The following is a 20,239-nucleotide window of genomic DNA, read 5'->3' on the forward strand; positions in this document are numbered from 1 at the left end:
AGGGAAGACAAAAATAAACACTCAAGACCCAAGCACGAACTGTGTTGAGATTTGTATTTACAGTACGTAGATGTCAATATTCACCACAACATTTCTAGATAATTCAAGATGGCAAAGCCCTCGATATTGGGCATGTTCTGATAGAGTGTTCTTTTTTTTAAACCATTCATGTTGAGTGATTTAAAAGGAAATACAGGTACCACAGAGAAAACACAAAGACCGGTCCCTTCTCTTCTTTGTGTGAAAGTCTCTAGAGCAGGGGTCTTCAATGTTGTCTAGGCCAAGGACCCCTCAGCTGGCACAGTGAATCCTTAGGGTTAACTGTATCTGTGGATGGCTACCATACCTATAGGTCAGTATGCCTAGCATCAATGTTGTGTAAATGAAAAAAAAAAAGATTTATCTCTACAAATATGTTGATGTATATTTTCAGACACATTTTAATTTTAATATTTTTTTTAAACTATTGAACAATAATTTGGTGGCCCCTGCAGCAACTCTGATGACCCCCTACGGGTCCCCGACCCCTTGTTGAAGCTCTCTGCTCTAGAGAGTGAGCGGAGGAGAAAAGGAGAAAGAGTCTTTCTGCTAAATTCAACAGGCGTGTATGAAAACACAGTGATTAAACACAGAGTAAGTGAGCTGTCCTCAGACCAGCCGCTTCATGAGCGGAAGCAGAGCACGATAGTACGACTACTGAACTGTAAAGTACTGATTTGATGATTTCTGCAATGGGAGCAATCGTTATCTAGATACGTTTGCATTCATTTGTCATTTTACATTTTTACTGCAGACACGACTGTGCACTTCACTGATAAACACTTTCTTTAAATCCAAATATAAGTCAACGTTTTTAAAGGGAAAACAATCCATTTAAGTACAAGTTACATTACACTCATACGGTCAATAATGATGGATTTAAAGAAATAAACCATCAATCGAACTCTCCCAATGGCACGTTAGAATAATCTGCAGGAGGAGGTTTACCTTTTCAACTATCACCATCAACATCCTCATAAGCAGTGAGAAGGGTTTGTTTGGCTTCATGTTGGAGCACATCCCTGAGAACTGGTCACACAGCAACAACACGTGGTTGCCCTCCTGTGGCCAAGGAGGACTTCACAGTCACGTCAAAAAATGAATTCAAATAAAATAGCAATTACAAAGTAACAACTATTAGATACTGTATCTTTATCATCCAATTCAATAGCTTTCCAGGTCAGTCTTATAACACTTAACACATTTCTTCCAAAATAATATATTGTAAGAAAATAAATTATCCAATACGTAAGCGCAATGCACCAGCCCTCTCAGCGATCACAGCCGTGATTGAAGCACACCGCCCTGCTCGTATTTCCTGTCCGCACACTTTAAAAGCAAGGAGAGAGCAATAACACATATGTCACACTGTTGGGAGCCATTGTAGCAAATACCACAGCAAATTAAGAAGAGCTGTCAAAACAACAACAAGAAGTTCAGAGCGCAGAAGATGTCACAATTATTTACCACAGCTTGAAGCTTATATTTCACTTGCATAACACGACTCCACTCAACATTTCCAGGCAAGATATTTACAAAAGGCATACAATGGAGCGTCCTTTTCTCAATACGCTCACAGTCAAAACTGATAGCAGCTTCAATAAAGAGTTCGCTTTAGTGTGGGACTTCCCAGCTGCTTGTTTATCTGCCAGACAACCATGATCCAGGCTGAACATGGCTTCCACAATAACTTCTGGTGAACATCTTCCCCTCTGTACTTCCAGGTCTGTATGACAGTGAGAAGGGAAGCAACGGGGGTGCCGTGCTGAGCCACGGTAAATGGAGCAGAGCCAACGCTCCTCAAATTCCTCCCGTGGTTGGCAGAATCAGATGGGAGGTTGCAGGATGGGCGAACTGGGCGACGACGTTGAGGCCTGGGTTGGTTGTATCCCGTCTCAAAGCTCTGTGGTCTCCCAGCTCACCTCCCGCGGAACCTGGCGTCATTTAGTCCCAGTGTGGATGACTGTAACAGTGGAGGGTCGTGGCCGCGGTGGCTCGGCCACCACAGATGGTTCCTCTCGTACAGGAGAAGAGGCATCAGAGTCCTGAGTGTACACTTTAACAGCAGAGGGCAAAGGTTCTATTGGAGGACCTGTGGGAGAAAATATAGTTTCAGCGTTGTATGTCTGAATTCGAGTTTTATTTATATAAGTTAAAGGATAAGTCTGGAAATTTTCTGTGTTTTGATTAATGTCAACAAATCCCATCAAAAGACCAAAACCACTGCGTGTGTTTGTGTGTTATGGCACCAGTATGCTTCTTCTACTTTCTGACTTTTTTTCTAGAGAGAAAAATGTGCGAACGAACGTCTGAAAACGTGCGCAGTTATCCCTAACATTTTAACAATATAATTTCTTCTCCCTCTCTACGATGGCTGGCTTTTAATTCTGCCTTCAAGTGCAGCCGTTTGAAAAAATATATACAAACCCTTTTGATTTCTACTACATCAGACAGCATGTCGTTCAAACTGGTTCTGATTAGGTGTATCCCAATGCCAAGGCCATCTGTTAATACTTTACTGAAAATAGGTATTAATAGTTTCCTGAAACAACCCAGCACTGTGGTTATATACAAATGTTACTCAAACTGGAGTAATTGCAATTTTCAAGCATTGGATTAAAACACATTTGGTGCTCTAGTAGTAAAAATAATACTGAGCCATTTCCATTACTTTCCATTACATTTCCATTACTGAGCAAACTATTGGCTGACAAAAACCATGAGATGTGGTTGAAAGGCTAGAAAAATATAAGTAAGTAGGCCAACCATATGCTGTTGCCAATCACAATTGTTTGATAAATGACTGAAATGACTGATAAAGTAAATAAACAAAAATCTTCTCTTCATATGTATAAATCTCATGTAAAATTAAGAAACGTTGTGACCACGTGGCTGGTGTCAAATCAGTTTAGTCTGTTTAATTGAAAATTACACCTTAAGAGCTTTTTAAAGTTTCCAATCATCTCGGTGAAGAGGGCAGCAGAGTTGACAGAGCTGGGCTGAGTGCGGCATTAAAACTTGGACATGTTTATGTCTACAGAGACATCTGAAGTGTCACTCACAGTCCTCCAGGGAGAGCGGGGCACAGTCCACAGACTGGCTCTTGGCTGGAGCACGACTCTGAGGGTTGGAAACGGAGTTGGCGTTGTGAATGCTGCTGCCAAAGCTGGTGCCCAGCTGCAGGCGCCTCATGTGGCGGATCACAGCCGTCGCATTGAAAGCTTGCTGTAAAGAGAGGGTGTGAACAGACAAATGTACAGATGAACCACTGTATGGGTTTGCAATTCAAAAAGATATAGAATATTGTGTTTTTAGTAATATCTGATAAGTCTTGTGTGCTCACCCTCCATTTGCTTTTGGCAAAGTTCTTCCGCATCTGTCGACTGACTGATTCATGTATGTTCTTGCAGAGAGCAGTGTCTCCAGCAATCCTGAAAATTAAAGTCAAGTTCTTTTAGAGCATGTAAATAACAATTTACACATACAAACACAGCATTACCCAAATGGTTTACATATATTATATAAACCTCTGGGAATCGTCCTCATGCTGTTTTCGTATTTGCTTGGATCATTTATTTTCATTCTGCTAAAACACCGATGGGCCAATGTTTTTGCAGGAGCTCACACACTGCATCACTTTCTGTCACACTCATCTTAATATCTCTGTATGAAACTTTGTCAATGAAAGCCATTTCTTTCTGTTATGACCTGTTGCTGGTGTCACAAACCACATATTTGTATCAGAGGGACCACCTGCCCAGGACCCAAAAGGCCCATTAATGGCTAGCAGACCTATTCATATTGGCCACCTCAGCCAAAGACAGCAGCCTACCCCTGCTCGCTCTCATAAGCTCTGGCTCAGGCCTGGGAAGACATCCTAATTGTTCATTAAAGCTTCCACATTCTTCAAGGATCCTTCAGGACGCCAGCCACTAATTGGCAACCATTTATTCAGCAGATTTCTCTCTTAGGGCTGGCGGTGCCGAGCAGAGGTGGGATCGTGGCTCGGAGCCATGGCGACAGATGACAGTGGGAGGACATGCTCTCCATGACAAATGCGTAAGCCTGGCAATCTGCGTCATACTGTTGTTTAATCGCACCAAGAAGTGTGTGGTTCTCTGTGATTGTCTGGTTGGGGTGCAGTGTGGCGGTGGTTCATTTCTCACCAAGGGTGCTGAAGAGCCTGGTCACAGATGAATCTCTTTTCTGGGTCCTTTTCCATTAGGCAGCTGATGAAGTCTTTGGCTGCAGAGGGAAATGAAAAGGTCAAAAACATGTCCAGCTGAAAATATGTTATATACGCTGGAACAGCAAAGGGTCCTGCAACCATTTTCCTAAAACAGGTCCTGCAAAGAACCATGTAATTTAGTAGTAATTATAGAGAAAATAGAGATGATCAGAGACTAAAGCCTAGTTTATTACTTCAGTTTTTATGGAGGAACCAGAAAGTATTTCAGTAGTTGTGTGGCGTATAAGATGTAGCTGATTACCAGAAGAATTTTCTTAAAATAATGTTTAAACCCAAGAAAATACTAATGTAATTTGTTGAACTGTATGTGTGCCCATAAAAGACACATTTTTCATTTTAGCATGTTGACTACAATACTCTCTAGGTCATGTCATCTTGCGTCTTATATTCTAAAAAGACAGTGTATGCACACACACAGACAAACATGAAGACATAAACATCACAGCTCACCGGAGTCGGATATGTCATCCCAATATGGTGCGTCAAACTCATAGTCTGCCTTGAGAATCTGCTCAAAGAGCTTTGAATCATTCTCATCATAGAAAGGAGGGTAACCACACAGCCTGGGAAGATGAAGATGGATGATTACACAACAACAGCCTGTGTGAATGCCGTCATCCAGCTGATGTTAGAAATTTTAACCCAAATCTAAAGAGGATTTGCTGTGGCCTAATCTCATTCACTGGCAGTTTGATTTTTCATATAGCATGCAAAGGGGGGAAATTCAGAGGGATTATAGAGACTACATGAATACTAAGACAAAAACAACCCATTTACATAGGATATTGGAAAAACATGACATGCAAACTGCAAATCTACAACATCAATTCATGTTGTATATTGAAATTGTCATCTTGACTATGGAAAAGTCTAAATTATTCCATAAAAAACACCAGCTCATTTGTGAGGGCTTCAGAAACTCTTCCACTTAATTACCTTAAAGTTCCTCATACCTAACGAATGTATAACGACTCCAGGGATTTTCTCTTTGCTAACGAGCATCACCACTTAATTCATTTGGCAGAGTCGTGTAACACTTTCCACTTAAAGCTTTACAGACTCTGTAAAATAGGAACAGTAGCTGTGGGAATCACTCAGACTACGATCAAATGGTGTAAATTAGAATCTGGATTTATTTCAGGTTTGATGGTTTGAGACTGCTTTTATGTTGTTTTTAAGAGGTATTGTCTCAGGATGAATTTGTAATTACTTTGGTGATCCCTTAACATTTCATCTAGTTCATCATCAGTTCAAATTTGTCCAATACTTTGATTTATATCCAAATACCTGCAAAACCAATGGCATTCCCATCAACCTCAGCTGTACTTCGTGTTTAGTGCTAATTAGCCAATGTTAGCATGCTAACCCAATAAATTAAATAAGTGTTCCAAATGCTTACTACATACTAATTCTATACAGTATATAAGCTACTACATACTAATCCTCATAGTATACCGTTTACAGTTAATATTCAAAAATATCAGACACTTATTTGATACAAGGAATTATACAATATGTGTGATACAGAAAATTATACAATATGTGTGATGTCAGTTGTTGATCAAACTGCCAACTGAACTTCACAAGTAAACATGCAAAATGTTTCCCCAAGATTTAATAGGCTACTAGTGTGAATGCACTACACACTAAAAAAAAAACGTCTTAGAATCAGTATGTAGTAGTAGTACTATGAATTTCGGACACGCTGTCGTCTACCTGCTAAACATGCTAACATGCTAAGTACAGCCTCACAGAGCTAGCATGGTTGTAGACTCTTTTTCAATTCCAGTCTTGTTATCAGTTTTATGAGGTTTGTTTGTAACTCTAACTTTGCTCCCTTTGTTGATCACACTCTTGATAAAAAGGTTTTTAATATCAATGAGGTTTTGCTTGTGGTTTCTGGGCTTCCTGTTTAGATAAAAGTTTTAAAAAAAATACATGAGAATCAAGCTATCAAACACGGAGAAAATAAGCTTCAGTTAATAACCATATTCATATTTAAAAGTGAGCACTTACAGAATATAAGCGATGACCCCAATAGACCAGCAGTCCACAGCTTTACTGTAGGGCTTCTGAGCTAAAACTTCAGGAGCTGGAACAATGAAATTATTTTTTTTAAAACGTGGTCAGAAAAAACTAGTGAAACAATGCAAACAGTTTTCAACCATGACACAGAGGCTGAAGAAGAATGTAAATGTTTGTTGGTTTGCCTGTAGCAGATGGCTAAGGCTGACCCTGCGGCTACTGGCAGATTAGATTAACTCATGTTTAGCCAACTATCGCATCTAATTAGCTTGGGGGAAGTTTCCAGAGCTCAGAGGGCGTCCTCACCCACGTATCCTGGAGTCCCACAGGCGGTGGCCATCACGTCACCGGTTCCCTCCATCTTTGACAAGCCAAAGTCACTGATCATGATCTTTGATTCATCATGGGGACTGAAGTACAGCAGGTTCTCAGGCTTGAAATGAGAGGAAAAGAGGTAAAAAAAAAAAAAAGGGTGTGTGTGTGTGTGTGTGTGTGTGTGTGTGTGTGTGTGTGTGTGTGTGTGTGTGTGTGTGTGTGTGTGTGTGTGTGTGTGTGTGTCAATCATCCATGCGGTAAAATATCAGACAAAACATGAAAATAAATCCCCTGGATTTGTCAGTCAAGAGTTGGGGGAGGTTTACGGCTCATCCAAGAGGCTTCATCAGTTTTACCAAGAAGGAAAATCCCCAACATTTAACCTCTGTGGGTGATCCTCATGAAGCGCATAATATCACATAATATCACTCACGCAGGTTAAATAGCAGGGATATCTCCTCTTTGTAAATGTGAAGAGTTCTCCTCGATGAGTGACTAAACATTTTCAGCGCTTGTATTGGATTTTGTACCTTTAGGTCTCTGTGCACTATGCCCATAGAGTGCAGATAGTTGACTGCATCCAAAACCTGTCGAATGAGCCGACTGGCATCCATCTCTGTGTAGAAACCTTTCTCTACGATGCGGTCAAACAGCTCACCTCCAGACACCCTGTCAGCACACAAGACAGGTTTATCTAATGACACTTTACTTTTAAGTGGTATATTCATCGAATATTAGTAGATTACCTAATTACAAATGATTAATTTCATGTGGACACTAATATTTGCCATAGCTGCCAGCCAAGTTAACTTACATGGGAGTACTACATTTGCAGTAAAAAATAACATGGGGAACCACAGAAGGATCTATTTTTTTGTCCACTTTATAAATGCAATGTTTTCTTACTTCTGTAGCCATATGTACCTGCACTCAACCCCAGATCCTGCACCAAAATGATCTGATCCCCCAAACTCTAAAACATCCTCCTTAAAAATATTTTTTTACACACCTGCATTTCTCTAGTAAATGGTTTACTGATCAAAACACTTGTCCAAATAATTCCAGTTATTTATTGTTTAAGGACACAACAATGACACTGGTACACGGCAGTACATAGGATGGAAAAAATTATAGAAAGGTCTTATTCAGTTCAGTGCAAGAATCGAATGATTACATTTAATTGTCATTTTGCAGCTGTAGTTTACAGTGTTGTTAAATTACCCAGTGCTGTTGCCACTCACCTCCTGTTGTTGCTTTACAAAATCATAAGTCAACCCATCCTGCTGTTCTGTTCCCTGTGCGTCTTCACCATGTTAACCATTTCCAATTTCTTACCAGCCTTAGACGCACTGCCTCCTAAATCATCTGCCTTCCCACACCCAGTCTACTGGATATAAACCACCGAGTCAGCACACACCTAGCACTCACAATATCAAACGACAACGATCACCCCCAAACCAACACTTCACATTACTCTGGCCTGATATTCAGAACACTTAAAATGGAGAAGAGTGCTAGCCGGCGCAACCGCAATCAAGAAAATGATAGCTCAACGCTGGCTGGTTCTCCCCCACCCCCCACTCGTTTTGTATAAAACAATGGTTGGCGTATTTTCTGGACATAGTTATGCTTGAGCTCTCTACAGCAAGGATTAACAAAGCCAAATCATCGACTTTAGACCTATGGAAAAACGTAGCAGCACAAGTATCAGTCCTAATGACCTCAGCATCACAAGAAGTAGAGGAGGGTGACTAGGCAAGGTGTGATTTCGGTTTTTGTTTTCCTCGAGACCGCAGAGGATGGGGGGGGGGGGTGTGAGAGGCTTTTTGATCTTGTTCAATTGTGTTTGTATGTTCAAAAATATAAAAAAAAATAAATAAATAAATAAAAGAAATGGAGAAGAGCTCGCTTTAGCAGGAGTTTTGTTCCTTCTGCAATAGCAACCCTGAACAATCTGCCTCGCCGACACTGTTGTGGTTAATTGAATTAATGTATACATTAAGATTGTGTGCTGCCTACTGTGTATCTGTATGCTAACATGTGTACATATATATGTTGCTATCTGTATGTTGCTGTGTGTATACTGCATATGTATGTTTCTTTGTGCTGTCTATGAAAACAAATATCCCTCTTGGACAATAAATCTAAATCTACTTTGTTTTTACAAATTCAGTTGTGTTATTTCATCAAGACTTTTGAGACTTGACCCTTCGTTACATTATTTAACTTTTAAGTGTTTGCAACTGATTGATTGCAACCAGCAATTCCTCTCAACTACTTTAAAGTGCAATGACAGTAGGTAAGTGACTCATATTAAGTTGAGCATCAATTCTGAAAATGCGCCTGCTTTCAAGGCTGACTGTCTGCCTATCACTGTTTTAGAAGTGAGACTTCAAGACAGAGGTACAATGAGGGCAGATAATCGCTGCTTAAATTGTTGGTGCATTAGTCACAAAGACTGAAATGATGTGGTGAGGGGAAAGGTCTCTGAAATCATGACGACATATACCACACAGGAAAACAGCAAAGAGGTTTTTAGACATACACCTCCACAAACACTGACTGAAATACATTTAACAAGATATTGCAACATAAACAACACTTTGGACCACATCCTCAAATGACCATTAAATGGAATCAACAGCTGTAACAGCCTCAACGCAAGCTCAAGCTTTAAGAGCGTAAAGTAAATATCCTTATTCCCTTGTTGCCAAGAATTTGACGAGAAGATCGATACCTCGCTCATGTCTGTAAGATGAATATGAAGCTGGACCAGGAGAAACTTAGCTTAGCACGTGTAATTTCTGGCTATCATACAAATCTTTTGTATCATGCAGCGGATGAGTATTTTTGCATCCAGATGGGTAGAAGAGTCTGTGAGGATCCCGGAAATACCTTCAGAACTGTAATGTGATTTTAAATGACCTTCTGGGTTTTTTAAAGATCACCGGGTATTTATGTTTTGAAAAACAGAGTTTAGCTCTGTAACTCGAATATAATAATAATAATAATAATAATAATAATAATAATAATACCTGAAAGGAACAAACTGGGGCTAGTCGTCCACATGACCTCTGCCACAGGCAGATATGAGAGTGGCATCAATCTTCTTATCTAACCATCGGAAAAGCATATTTTGTAATATCTCATTCACCTTTAAAAGAATCACTGCATTCACTCAGACATTCATCTGAGGGTAAAAATGCTGCAAGGACATTACAGAAGCTTATTCAAGCAAAAAAAGACAAATTATCAAAATGACCGGCCGAATGAGAGACAAAGAGCTTACCTAAATAAACAATGTGGAGGGTTGATGTACTTACAGCTGCATTATGAGGTACAGGTGGTTTGAGCTCTCGTAGATGTCCTCCAGAGCCACGATATTCTCATGCTTTATCCTGCAGAGGGAGGACAGAAAATTCACTTTGCTTGCTGTCAGCCTCTGTTCATTTCAGCACAGGCCACAAATGAGGTGCAATTAGCCTTTTCTTTTTTTTTAAACGATGCCCTGCCAACTGAAGAGTTCTTTCGCTTTATCTTTTTTTGCCTCGTCTGTGAGTGCTTGTGCACATGTGTATGTTCACGCTTGTATCCTTCACACAAGGGAGAAACCTTTTGTGTGTGATTGGAGAGCGAGGGAGGAGGGGTGATTCTTAGAGGATGCAAATCAATTTGAGTCATGAAGCGGCAACCCCCGTCTGCAGGAGCACCTAAAGAAGATGCTGGGAGCCTGTGTCCAAGCAACCACACAACAAGGTTTTAGTTTTAAAAAAAAAAAGAAGAAAAAAAAAGAAAAAACTCTGCCAGCAGATATGCAGCTGACAGAACGTGTTCACAAGGGCAGGTGGCTGAAAAGGAAAAGGTGGGGGTGGACGAGGAGGAGGCGGGAAGAGTCTCAAAGGACTAAACAACCTTCACAACTTTCTTTCAGAACGAACTCCAGCACGAAAATGAGGTTGCAGTTTGAGGGCTATTAGACTGAGTAAAGAGTATGAAGAAAGGGAGAAAAAGGGATGAGAAATCAAGACAGCGAGGAAAAAAAAAGAAAAGGGAGAAAGTCAGGGATAGCAACTGTAACCAGGCAACTACACCCAACAACAACTGTCGCGCTCACTTCAAAAGTGACTGATAACTGAGCTTCTCAGGGGAATTACCCATCAGGCCCTGGGGGAGGATGGAGTGTCACCTGGTGTCAGAGCAATCCTGTCATACCCTGTGTATGTGTGCGAGTGTGTGCGAGTACACTGTGAAGATCCAAAATGGTGGATAGATGAGATTCGACAAGGAAGTCACTTAAGCCTGACAATGGCTGTTAAATAAACTGAGCGGCACCAGCATCTTAACTCTGAGTCATTACTCAGAGAGGAGAGACACACTAGCGCTTCCACCAGGACGCCACGAGGTGGTGACCCTGGTGTTCTTCCTGTGCAAACTCCCCCGCAGCTCAGTTATGCGGTACATACTTCCTTAGCACAGCAATTTCATTTTCGATGCTCGTCTCCTTTCCCTTCAGCGCTTTTTTCGGGATGCACTTGATTGCAACCATCTTTCCGGTTGCCTTCTCCCGAGCCATCACCACTTCAGAAAACGCACCCCTGCAAGAGAGAAAGAGAAACATGTTAGTCCTGCTTTATATGCGCTCAGTCAATATTGAAACAGAAAATCGTCAGTAAGTAGATAGAGGGCTCTCAGAGGCAGACAGGCCAGAGTACACAAACAGCATATTGTGAATATTTACTGAGAACTGGCTAAAGTCCCCGACTATGGCCAACAGCCATCTGTGTTAGCTTACGCTTGGTGTTCGTGTGCAGCCAAAAGCACGGCAAACACTTTTAAAACCTCTAAAAAACACCCATTTAGGACGGCACATAGCGTGTCTTCCTCAGACCATCTGTCTCCATACATGAGAGCCTTTAAAAACAAATACAGAATTAAGGGAATATTTGCTTAAGCAATCTGTATCTGTTGCTATGATACAGAATTCAGTCCACCTTAATAAATCTCGCTGAGCAGGTAGCGTGATTTTCAGTGTGTTTTGGAGTGCTTATGTTCTACTCCAATTCATTAATTATTTATCAAGCTCGGAAAAAAAACATTTATCTGTGATGTTGCCACGTGTATAATGTAACAAAAGAGCAATCAACTTCTAATCCATCATTATCTCTTTAGTACCGGTAATCTCTTGCCAAAATGAAAAAAGGACAAGCCAAGAAAATATGAAAATGGCAGCGATCTGCCTGCTGCATTTGTTTCCTCCCTTTTTGACAAAAGGTTTAATTGCAGAAATTAGTGTCTCGTTGGATACTCATCAGTTATGCAAAAGTGACTTAAAGAAATACACCTTAAGTGATCCACTGCCTTACAAAAAGCAAGATGGCCAACATCAGAAGGGCCATTATGTTCTCAAAGTGTAATCAATCCCTCCTAACGGGCTCTAAACTCCGTGCCACTAGCTGCACTAAATCCCACGAGGCCATCAAATCCATGCTAATCCCTCAATCCACCATCATACTGGGGGCGGGGGAGGGTCAGTCAGAGCCACAACACAAACAACTGCGCACAAACACACTACCTGGAAACGGAGTCCAGCCCCAGGCGTGATGAGGTGGAACACACTCAAACAAACAGAACTGAGAGGGCTTGAAGCGTACGCCCTTCTGACTTTGACCTCATTCCGACACATGATGTGGGACAATATGCAAATTCAAGGGCTTGTGTAAGTGAGGAAGTTGGTGGACTACTTGCAGGCCCGTTACAGCACTATCTTCCCACTGCAGCTGTTGCCGTGAGGACAATGAGCATAATTTCTATTCAGCGCATGCGACCGAATTCTCCTGCTGTGTGGACATTAGAAGTACAAAATTCCCCCAGCAGCACGCTGAGCCCGTCAAACGACTATTGCATGGTTTTTTTCTTCCGGTTTTTTTTCAGAGCACGCTTTCTGCAACAGGAGATACAATACATCATGATGAAAACCACAGGAAACCTGTGAACTCACTGAGAGGGTGGTTAGAGAGTATAGCACCATTTCTGTCCCCCTGCTCCCCACATTGACAACATCACTTCCTGTGAATGACAGAATCCTGTGACTTCTCTTGCTCTGTCAATGCATGAAGCATAAAAGACTGTGCTGCAAGCATTCAAGCTATCAATTGCTAATTCACAGGAAATAAAAGTTGCAATGTCTGAACACCCACACCTGACTAATGTGAAATGTGCTCTGTGTGAAACCTGCGTCTGATGCAAAGTGAAGCCATGTATCAAACAATCATCCAGACAACTTTTTCAGGCCGCGACCTCAGCTGGTTGTCCTTTGGCGATTATGTAAATGAGGGGTCACAGTTGAGAAGAGAGGAGAGGAGAAGTGTTTTAGATGGAAGGGGTGGTGGTCCCGGCGACTGAGGCTGGCTTATTGACATTCCCTGTATTGTGGTGTTGCTGAGTAATCACACTGAATCATCTTGTGTAAGATGCATTACAGCGGCCCGTTACGCAACACATGGGATGGAAAAGCCAGACTTGATAATCCAGGTAGAGCGATCACCGCTGTGACCTACTGTGTTCAAAGTCACCCGTTAACGGTGCAACGACAGCTTTAAACCAAAAACATGATAGATTATATAATCTATGCTTTTAAAAACTGCGGATAAAAATTACAGTTTTAAAAGTAATTATAATACGGGGAGAGCAAACAGAAAAAAAGATACAACCAGATTGGGACCGTCACTAGTTCTCCTATTCATGAGTATGAAAAATAATCTGTCATCAGAATCATTGTACAGAAAACATAATTGTACACATTTTAGCTAAGATCTCTCAAATTTGGTAATAAAAGTTATGCTGGCAGCAGACAGTCACAAAAAAAAATATTTTTAAACAGACTTCACACCACCATCTGATCAGCTGTGATATGCTACTCTGTCTACTCAGAGTTTTGTAAACTGTAGTGTCAGCTGGACAAACTATGTGAAAATGACACCGTTTCTAACTAACAGGCACTACTTTCTGCAATATGCACATTATTATTCTCATCATCATCATCTGGAATACTGGCCTCTCTCTTCGAGGATCAGTTTTCCATGTTTGCTGTAAAGAATCTTTAGAAGGCCACATCCTTTAAATAAGTAAAAGTAGTGACACAACCATGCTCCACTATAGCCTGGCTGATACTGGATTTTTTTTAAGGCCAATACAAAAGTAAAAAAAAAGAAAAAAAAAAAGAAATCAGATAATGATACATAATCGGCTGATATTGTTTTTTGTCAATAAATAAGCCTTCATTTTGGTTATTGAAGATCTATTTTATAGTAGAAAAATAAAGTTGATCTATAAATCCATCTTATTACATAATCATTTTAATGTAATTTTAGATCCATTCATTACAAGTAAAGTTCCTGCATTCAAAACGTTAAGAAAGTGCAAAATGTCAAAAAATGTACAGTAAAAGGATCAAAAAGAAAAAGTACTTATGATGCAGGCAGAACGGCCCCTGTCAGCGTAACATTATTAGATATAAATGGAAACTTGTTAGTGGTTCAATGGAAACTAAGCAGCATCTCAAAGCTGTACCTGGTCGAGTTGGAACTCATTTGAACTACTTTACGTCCTGTTGGGTAGATTAATCTAAAATGTATCAAATGGGTCATATTTTATAAGATGATCACATGCTTTCTATGTAAAATCTGCTTAACGGTCAAATATTTATAATTTTTTAACAGGCAGGTCCTTAGAAGGGCTAATGAGTTTAAGCTTTTGCCCTCAGGACGTCTGACATCACCCTTTAGGAGGACTAAGAGATTCCATGTCTGTGAATTTGCAATTGATAAAACAAATAGCACTCTGGCTGAATTCCTTGCACTTCCTTTGAACATTGTTCACGTGTACTTGGTATGAGTTTCGATTTTCCTGCTCCTGCTCCAGCTCTATGATTTATTGTGTTGATGGGTCGTTAATGTCTGGTTGCAAAATACATTTCCCCTAGTGGGAAAATAAAGATAACCTTGAACCTTGATAATCAATTGACAGAAATAGTTGTCCATTATTATTTTTTTTTTTAAACTGATTAAATTTAAATTTTTCAAGAAAAAATGCCAAACATCTCAAATGTGAGAATATGTTACTTAGCTTTGTCTTATTTTAGAGTAAACTAGATATTTTTAGGTTTTTAAGTGTTGATGTGACAAATCAAGTAATTCAAACACATCACACTTCGTTTTAAGGAAATTCTTATGGGCATTTTTCACTATTTTCTAATTTTTCAGATTCATAAAATGGTTGCGTAAAATGGTACCGCTCAAGTAAAGTACGAATACCTCAAAATTGTACTTGAGTTACTTTCCACCACTGCATTGGAATAATGTCATCAATTCAGCGGTGGTTTTCATCTCTGGTCCTTAACACTGGTTTTCTGTCCTTCCAAGGAGTAAACAGCATTGATATGGTGCTGCGGAGGTACATCAACTCCAATAATACGACTAGAATGAAATCCAGAAGCGCTCACAGTCCCAACGACTAAAGCTGGAAACCATTTCCCAACAACACACTGGACCTGGGACTACTTTTCAGGAATGTGCACTTCAGACTGTTGACCAAACAGAGAAAGATGGTCAGTTTATAGAGTGATAAGTGATGAGCTAATGCCACTCATAAGCAAATAAAAAGAATAAATATCTATCGCTTAAAGGGAAATGTTCGGCAGAAATCTGTCTAGGGCTACTGTACATAGCCCATCGGAGAGAAGCTGAATTACTTTAATAAGGGCGATTATCACTTCTTGTGCTTTTCAGGGCAGTCTGGTACATTTTAACTCCCTGAGTGCAGTGGATAGTATACTATAGCTTTGTAGGTATTCACTGGTGGTGACAGGGACATGAATACAAATGGAAACTCATCTTTGACTCTCCATCATTATGGTCAATGACAAACTATCTCCGACAGTGAATGTAGCTGGAGGACAGTGGTGGTGGTGGGAAGTAGGCAGTGTCTTCTTCAGACGGAGCAACCAAGGACTTCCGTCATTCTAGTTGCCTAGCTGCCATTTTCACTGCATCAAGGACCCAACTAGTCTCTACGCGAGCTGTGTTTCAGAAAGAGTAAGGCTTTGTTAGAGCCAGAGTTGGTTTAATATCGAACGTAGAGCCAGTTTATTTATTAATATCAAACACAAAAAAGGGTAATTTTCCTCTTTGATGGCAAAAAGAATCATAGCTTTAAGTGACCTGAATTAGCTAAACTGTGTGGTCTGCAGTGGGAGCTAACAGAGGACAGCTTTGGCACTTTAATCTCAGAAAGTGGGATTCTGGAAAAACATGACAAAGAGAGGCTGAAACTGGAAAGCATCATTTTTGGACTGCTTTTAAGGCATGACATTTAAATAAATAAAATGTGCATTCTTCAAGTGATTTTCCTGAGTTAAGTATGATGTAGAAATGAAACCATAATGGATTTTAAAGGCTGATAACAATATTATTGTTTTCTATATCAATATTTCTTTATTCAAAAAGGATCACATAGTGATAGGGGTCGCTCATAGGGAAGAACCCCCTCAGCTCTACAGAGCATTTTAGCATCTTTCAGCCCATTGTCTGGCCCGCATCTTTACTGCTTTGGTTCAGTCTCACAGCAGTTTTAAGCCACAGCAGGCAGCTGCTTCCGCTGATGTACACTACCTGCTCAGCACCAAACAGCAGACAAAGTAAACGACCAGCTGGTGAACACAGTGGAGCATTTACCAGCTAAAGAGTCAGACAATTCCCTCAGAAGTTGGTAGAGACCAAAAACAGAGCTTAAAAAGGAGAGTGAATGTTTGATTTACATTCAACATGTGGACAGAAACCAATCTCTGAATTAATGACTAGGTTGTTCGTAACTGCTGAATGTGTAAATGAGACACGGTTCCTAAATTACCTCAAACATATCTTTGGCGTTCCTGCAATTTTTTGTTATTTGAGATTTGAGAGCCACAGCAATGATCATGTTACCCGACATAAAAATGATGCTAATGAGTTCAGTGAAGTACACCGATTTTAAAATTGGGAAAAACTGGTATTGGAGCAGTACTCGGTGTCAGCAGCTACTCGGAGTATCAGAAAGAGAATTGGCGCATCCTTCAAATCAGTCGGATCTAGTGTGATGGTAAAATGTATCTCAACATCCCGACTGTGAGCAGCAACCCCCTTTCTGCTCCACATTTACAACGCTTGCCCACTGGGATCTCTGAAGGTGCTTGTAGTCAGGCTACTTAAATTTGTTTCCACAGAGTATCAGCAGCTTAAGGCTCTGAAATTAGCCACAAGGCAAAGTTGCAGTGAGGTGGGAGGACTGGCTTCAGTGGCAAAGATCTCATTAGCTCACGACAGCTAATGCAAGAAAACTCAGGGATGAAGTGTGACCAAAGCTCGACTGACACCGCCACAGGCTTCCTACTCCCCAAACTCCTATCAATATCTAATCAGTCATAATGTTCACACACAGATGGTCCGGCCTCCAGCTGCTGTTGAAATCAAATCTCTGTGCAGCATTGGTGGAAAATGTATGAATGCATGTATATAAAAGTAGCAATAGCATCATGTAAAAATACTCTGTTACAAGTAAAAGTCCTGCATATAAAATATAAGTAAAAAATACTGAAGTGTTAACAGAAAAATGTAATTACAGTATTAATGTAGTGTACAACGTGTCAATAAAAAAAAATGTACTTAGATATCCAGTAGAAGGGCCCATGTCAGTTTTGTATCGTTTGATATTTGATTATTATTACTGATTTTATTGATGTAGCTGGCGGGGGTGAGGCTAATTTCAACTACTTTAAACGGTTGGGTATTTTTATCTATAACAATGCATCATATTTCATAATGTACTAAAAAACTAATTTTTTAAAGTACGACATTTGCCTCTCTGAAATGTAGTGTAGTAAAAATATAAAGTCATATAAAATGGAAATACTCAAGTGAACTTTTACTAATACTTGTGTTAATGTACTTCCACTGCTGGTGAGTGAAGAGCATTGAATGAGGACGCTGCAGAGGGATGATCCCTCTTGGACGCCGATGGGGAGACCTGATGAGGAAGCTACAGTTGAAAGGTGGAGCAGCAGGAGGAGGATAATCTATGTCTTCTTCTATGTCTATCTATGTCTTCCTCTGGCCAACACTCCTTGTCTATTTCTAATCCTCAAGGAAAGCTGCAGGGCTTCTCTGCCCCAGGTGGCCTGTTGTGAACCCTGCTGTGCGGTAACAAGGCACTCCCTGATTAAGACACAGGAACTGGTAAATGGGCCTTTCTAAAGTCAATCAGGACGCTGTACAACATGTATCCTAATGGCCAAACAGTGACAAACTGGCCCCGGAGATGTGTGCTGAAGTAGTGGGCGAGGGATGTGTGTTCCTCCAACCTGGCCATTGTGTGGACAGTAAATCACAATGATTCACTCGTGTTATTCAGAGGCGCTTCACACACACACACAGATGAAGGCCTTGGGGAAATCAGAACAGCCTCTAGGTAGGAATATCTGACTGTTTAGTACAACAGATGAAGTGTCAAGTGTGCTTTATGAATCACCAATCTCTATGAGAATTTTATGATGCTGCTCCTCAGGAAAAACAGGTCTGGGGTCATGCTGAGCAGCACAAAATGAAAAGATGATTTAAAAAAAAAAAACACTGATTATTACATTTACACAAGATGAGGTTGCATACATTACAACAGCAAACCACAATGTGTCGGTTTTATCATGTAAGTGACAAAGCTTCACAGTTTAGCTACAAACACAGAGTATAGAAGCCATTTTTTGTTGCTAAATTTGACACCAGTTTCTGAATCCAAATAAAAAATAAATAAAAAAAAAAAACATATTTCCCCAGAGAGACCCCTTCCTGGACATGGCCCTTCCCCGAATCTCCAACAACAATACAAACATCACCTCGTTAAATTCCTCTCAGTCAGAAGACGGACATGTCTTTAGGGGACAAAGACCAGCAGGAAAAAAAGAGAAATATACTGTGTGATAGCACAAGAGACCTTTAGCAGTTTGGGGTCTTCCATTCAGGGGAACACTTAGCTCTCTTTATGCAGCATAACTTATTCAAAGAAGAAAAGACATGAAGTCAAGCAGCACTAACAGCGGACCAAAATAAACTCTGGAATTTGTCTGCTCTGTGGGGGCAACTTCAACCAAAGTGGTCCCTAAACAGATGAAACTGAGCCGTTCTCATAAGAGTGTTTACAGGACAAACTAGTATCTGTCTGTAAACCCAGACATAATGTTTATCGGCTAAAATATGCCCTTCTGTTTTAAGAAGAAAGGTATTGAGCACAAGAACGTTAAATCGTCACAGATGGTCCCTTAATTTGGGAGCTGATTTTATCACTTGTGTATATAGGCCCTGCTGTCTTTGTCATAGTTGTATATATCATGTTGTACAAAACGACCCCAAAATAAATGGCTGCCTGTTCTGTAGCTTCAGTGCATGCTTCAACCCGGGGGGGGGGGAATAAAAACAAGCTGCAGTAGTTTTTAAATTAACTGACATAACGAGGGGCATCACGCGTGTCGGACTTCACGCATTATTATTGTGTCTCATGAACTGTTACTTCCACTCCTTGAAAAATTAACTGATTTAAAAATAAAAAAATGTCTCTTTTTGACGGCTGTAAGTTCAAAAGGCCTTTTCTCTTTGTATCGAGCAGTTAATTCTACGGATATTCAACAGCTGTCAGTCTGCTTTTCATTTCCGTTAAATCGGTGCAATGTGTCATTGTTGTCTGGCGCTAATTTACACAACTGGATACAAAGTTTCTGTAAGGCTGCGTTATCCTGTTACTCACGTCCCAAGGACTTCCTTGAAGTCAAATATCTTCTTGATATCATCGACATGCTTTTTCCAAGATCCATCGCTGGACTCGCCGTTTTCTTTCGCCATTTCGCACCAGGGGTGGGGAGAGAAGAAGAGACGCTGCTGGAGGATCACCACACTCGTCTCACTCAGACACACAAAAAAAAGAAAAAGAAAAGTAGTGCACTTCTGTATTTCGCCAAAGGTTCCCTGGCTATTTGTCACACTATATGTTGCTTCCTCAGCCCATGGATGCAGCACGGCAAGCCCCAAAGATCGGAGGTATGTCCTACCCAGAGAGGTTATTTGACTAATCTGTTTGACGTAGCGGATTCCGAGTCTGAGCTTCACCGCTGTTGAGATCACTGTGAAGGGGTAACGCACAGGCTCTCCCCCTCCTCCCCGGGCGGGATCCAGTCAGTGTCTAGCGGCGATGCAGGGAGCTGAGCTCGGGCTACTTGCAGGAGGAGGACGCTCGGCAGTCGCATCCGAGCTGCTGTGTGCTAACGAGTCCCACCGACCGCCCTGTGGTTCTTATATCAATAGGAGGAGTGGGAGGTTGCTGCTCCCGCCTGTCTATCTGACAGCGTGCACAGTGAACGATTTAAGTGTTCGCATTGCACCAAATCAACGGCAACGGCCCGGTGGAAACTCTGCTTGACTGATCAGCGCCAGTGTTTCTACCGAGAACACATGTAAACCAAGTCTCGTGTTTGTGTCTGGTTGTTGCACACATGGATGCTTTCATTTTGACACGAGTTGGGATTTAAAGGCAGGG

At 40.9% G+C, this 20,239-nt stretch overlaps 1 protein-coding gene across 1 annotated transcript; it reads right to left on the reverse strand.

The window, feature by feature from the left end:
* Positions 1–37: 37 nt before the first annotated feature.
* Positions 38–19,878, reverse strand: camk1db (calcium/calmodulin-dependent protein kinase 1Db). Its single transcript, XM_039809237.1, has 11 exons — positions 19,454–19,878; positions 11,092–11,223; positions 9,952–10,026; positions 7,159–7,297; positions 6,620–6,746; positions 6,305–6,380; positions 4,739–4,851; positions 4,206–4,284; positions 3,383–3,470; positions 3,102–3,264; positions 38–2,131 (listed from the first exon to the last, which is right to left on the reverse strand). The coding sequence occupies exons 1-11, from the start codon at positions 19,546–19,548 to the stop codon at positions 1,980–1,982; spliced, it is 1,239 nt and encodes a 412-aa protein (XP_039665171.1). The 5' UTR covers positions 19,549–19,878; the 3' UTR covers positions 38–1,979.
* Between the last annotated feature and the right edge of the window lie 361 nt (positions 19,879–20,239).

The sequence above is a fragment of the Perca fluviatilis genome, chromosome 8 (genome assembly GCF_010015445.1).
Source record: "Perca fluviatilis chromosome 8, GENO_Pfluv_1.0, whole genome shotgun sequence".
In the NCBI taxonomy this organism is placed as follows: Eukaryota; Metazoa; Chordata; class Actinopteri; order Perciformes; family Percidae; genus Perca; species Perca fluviatilis.

Bases quoted from the DNA above. Each gene is read 5' to 3' on its own strand.
- camk1db (XM_039809237.1), bottom strand. From the start codon at position 19,548: ATGGCGAAAGAAAACGGCGAGTCCAGCGATGGATCTTGGAAAAAGCAT. The intron at 3,471-4,205 runs GTGAGAAATGAA...TTTAATTTTCAG, and splicing joins CAGGCTCTTCAGCACCCTTG to GATTGCTGGAGACACTGCTC. The intron at 3,265-3,382 runs GTGAGCACACAA...CTCTCTTTACAG, and splicing joins TTGCCAAAAGCAAATGGAGG to CAAGCTTTCAATGCGACGGC.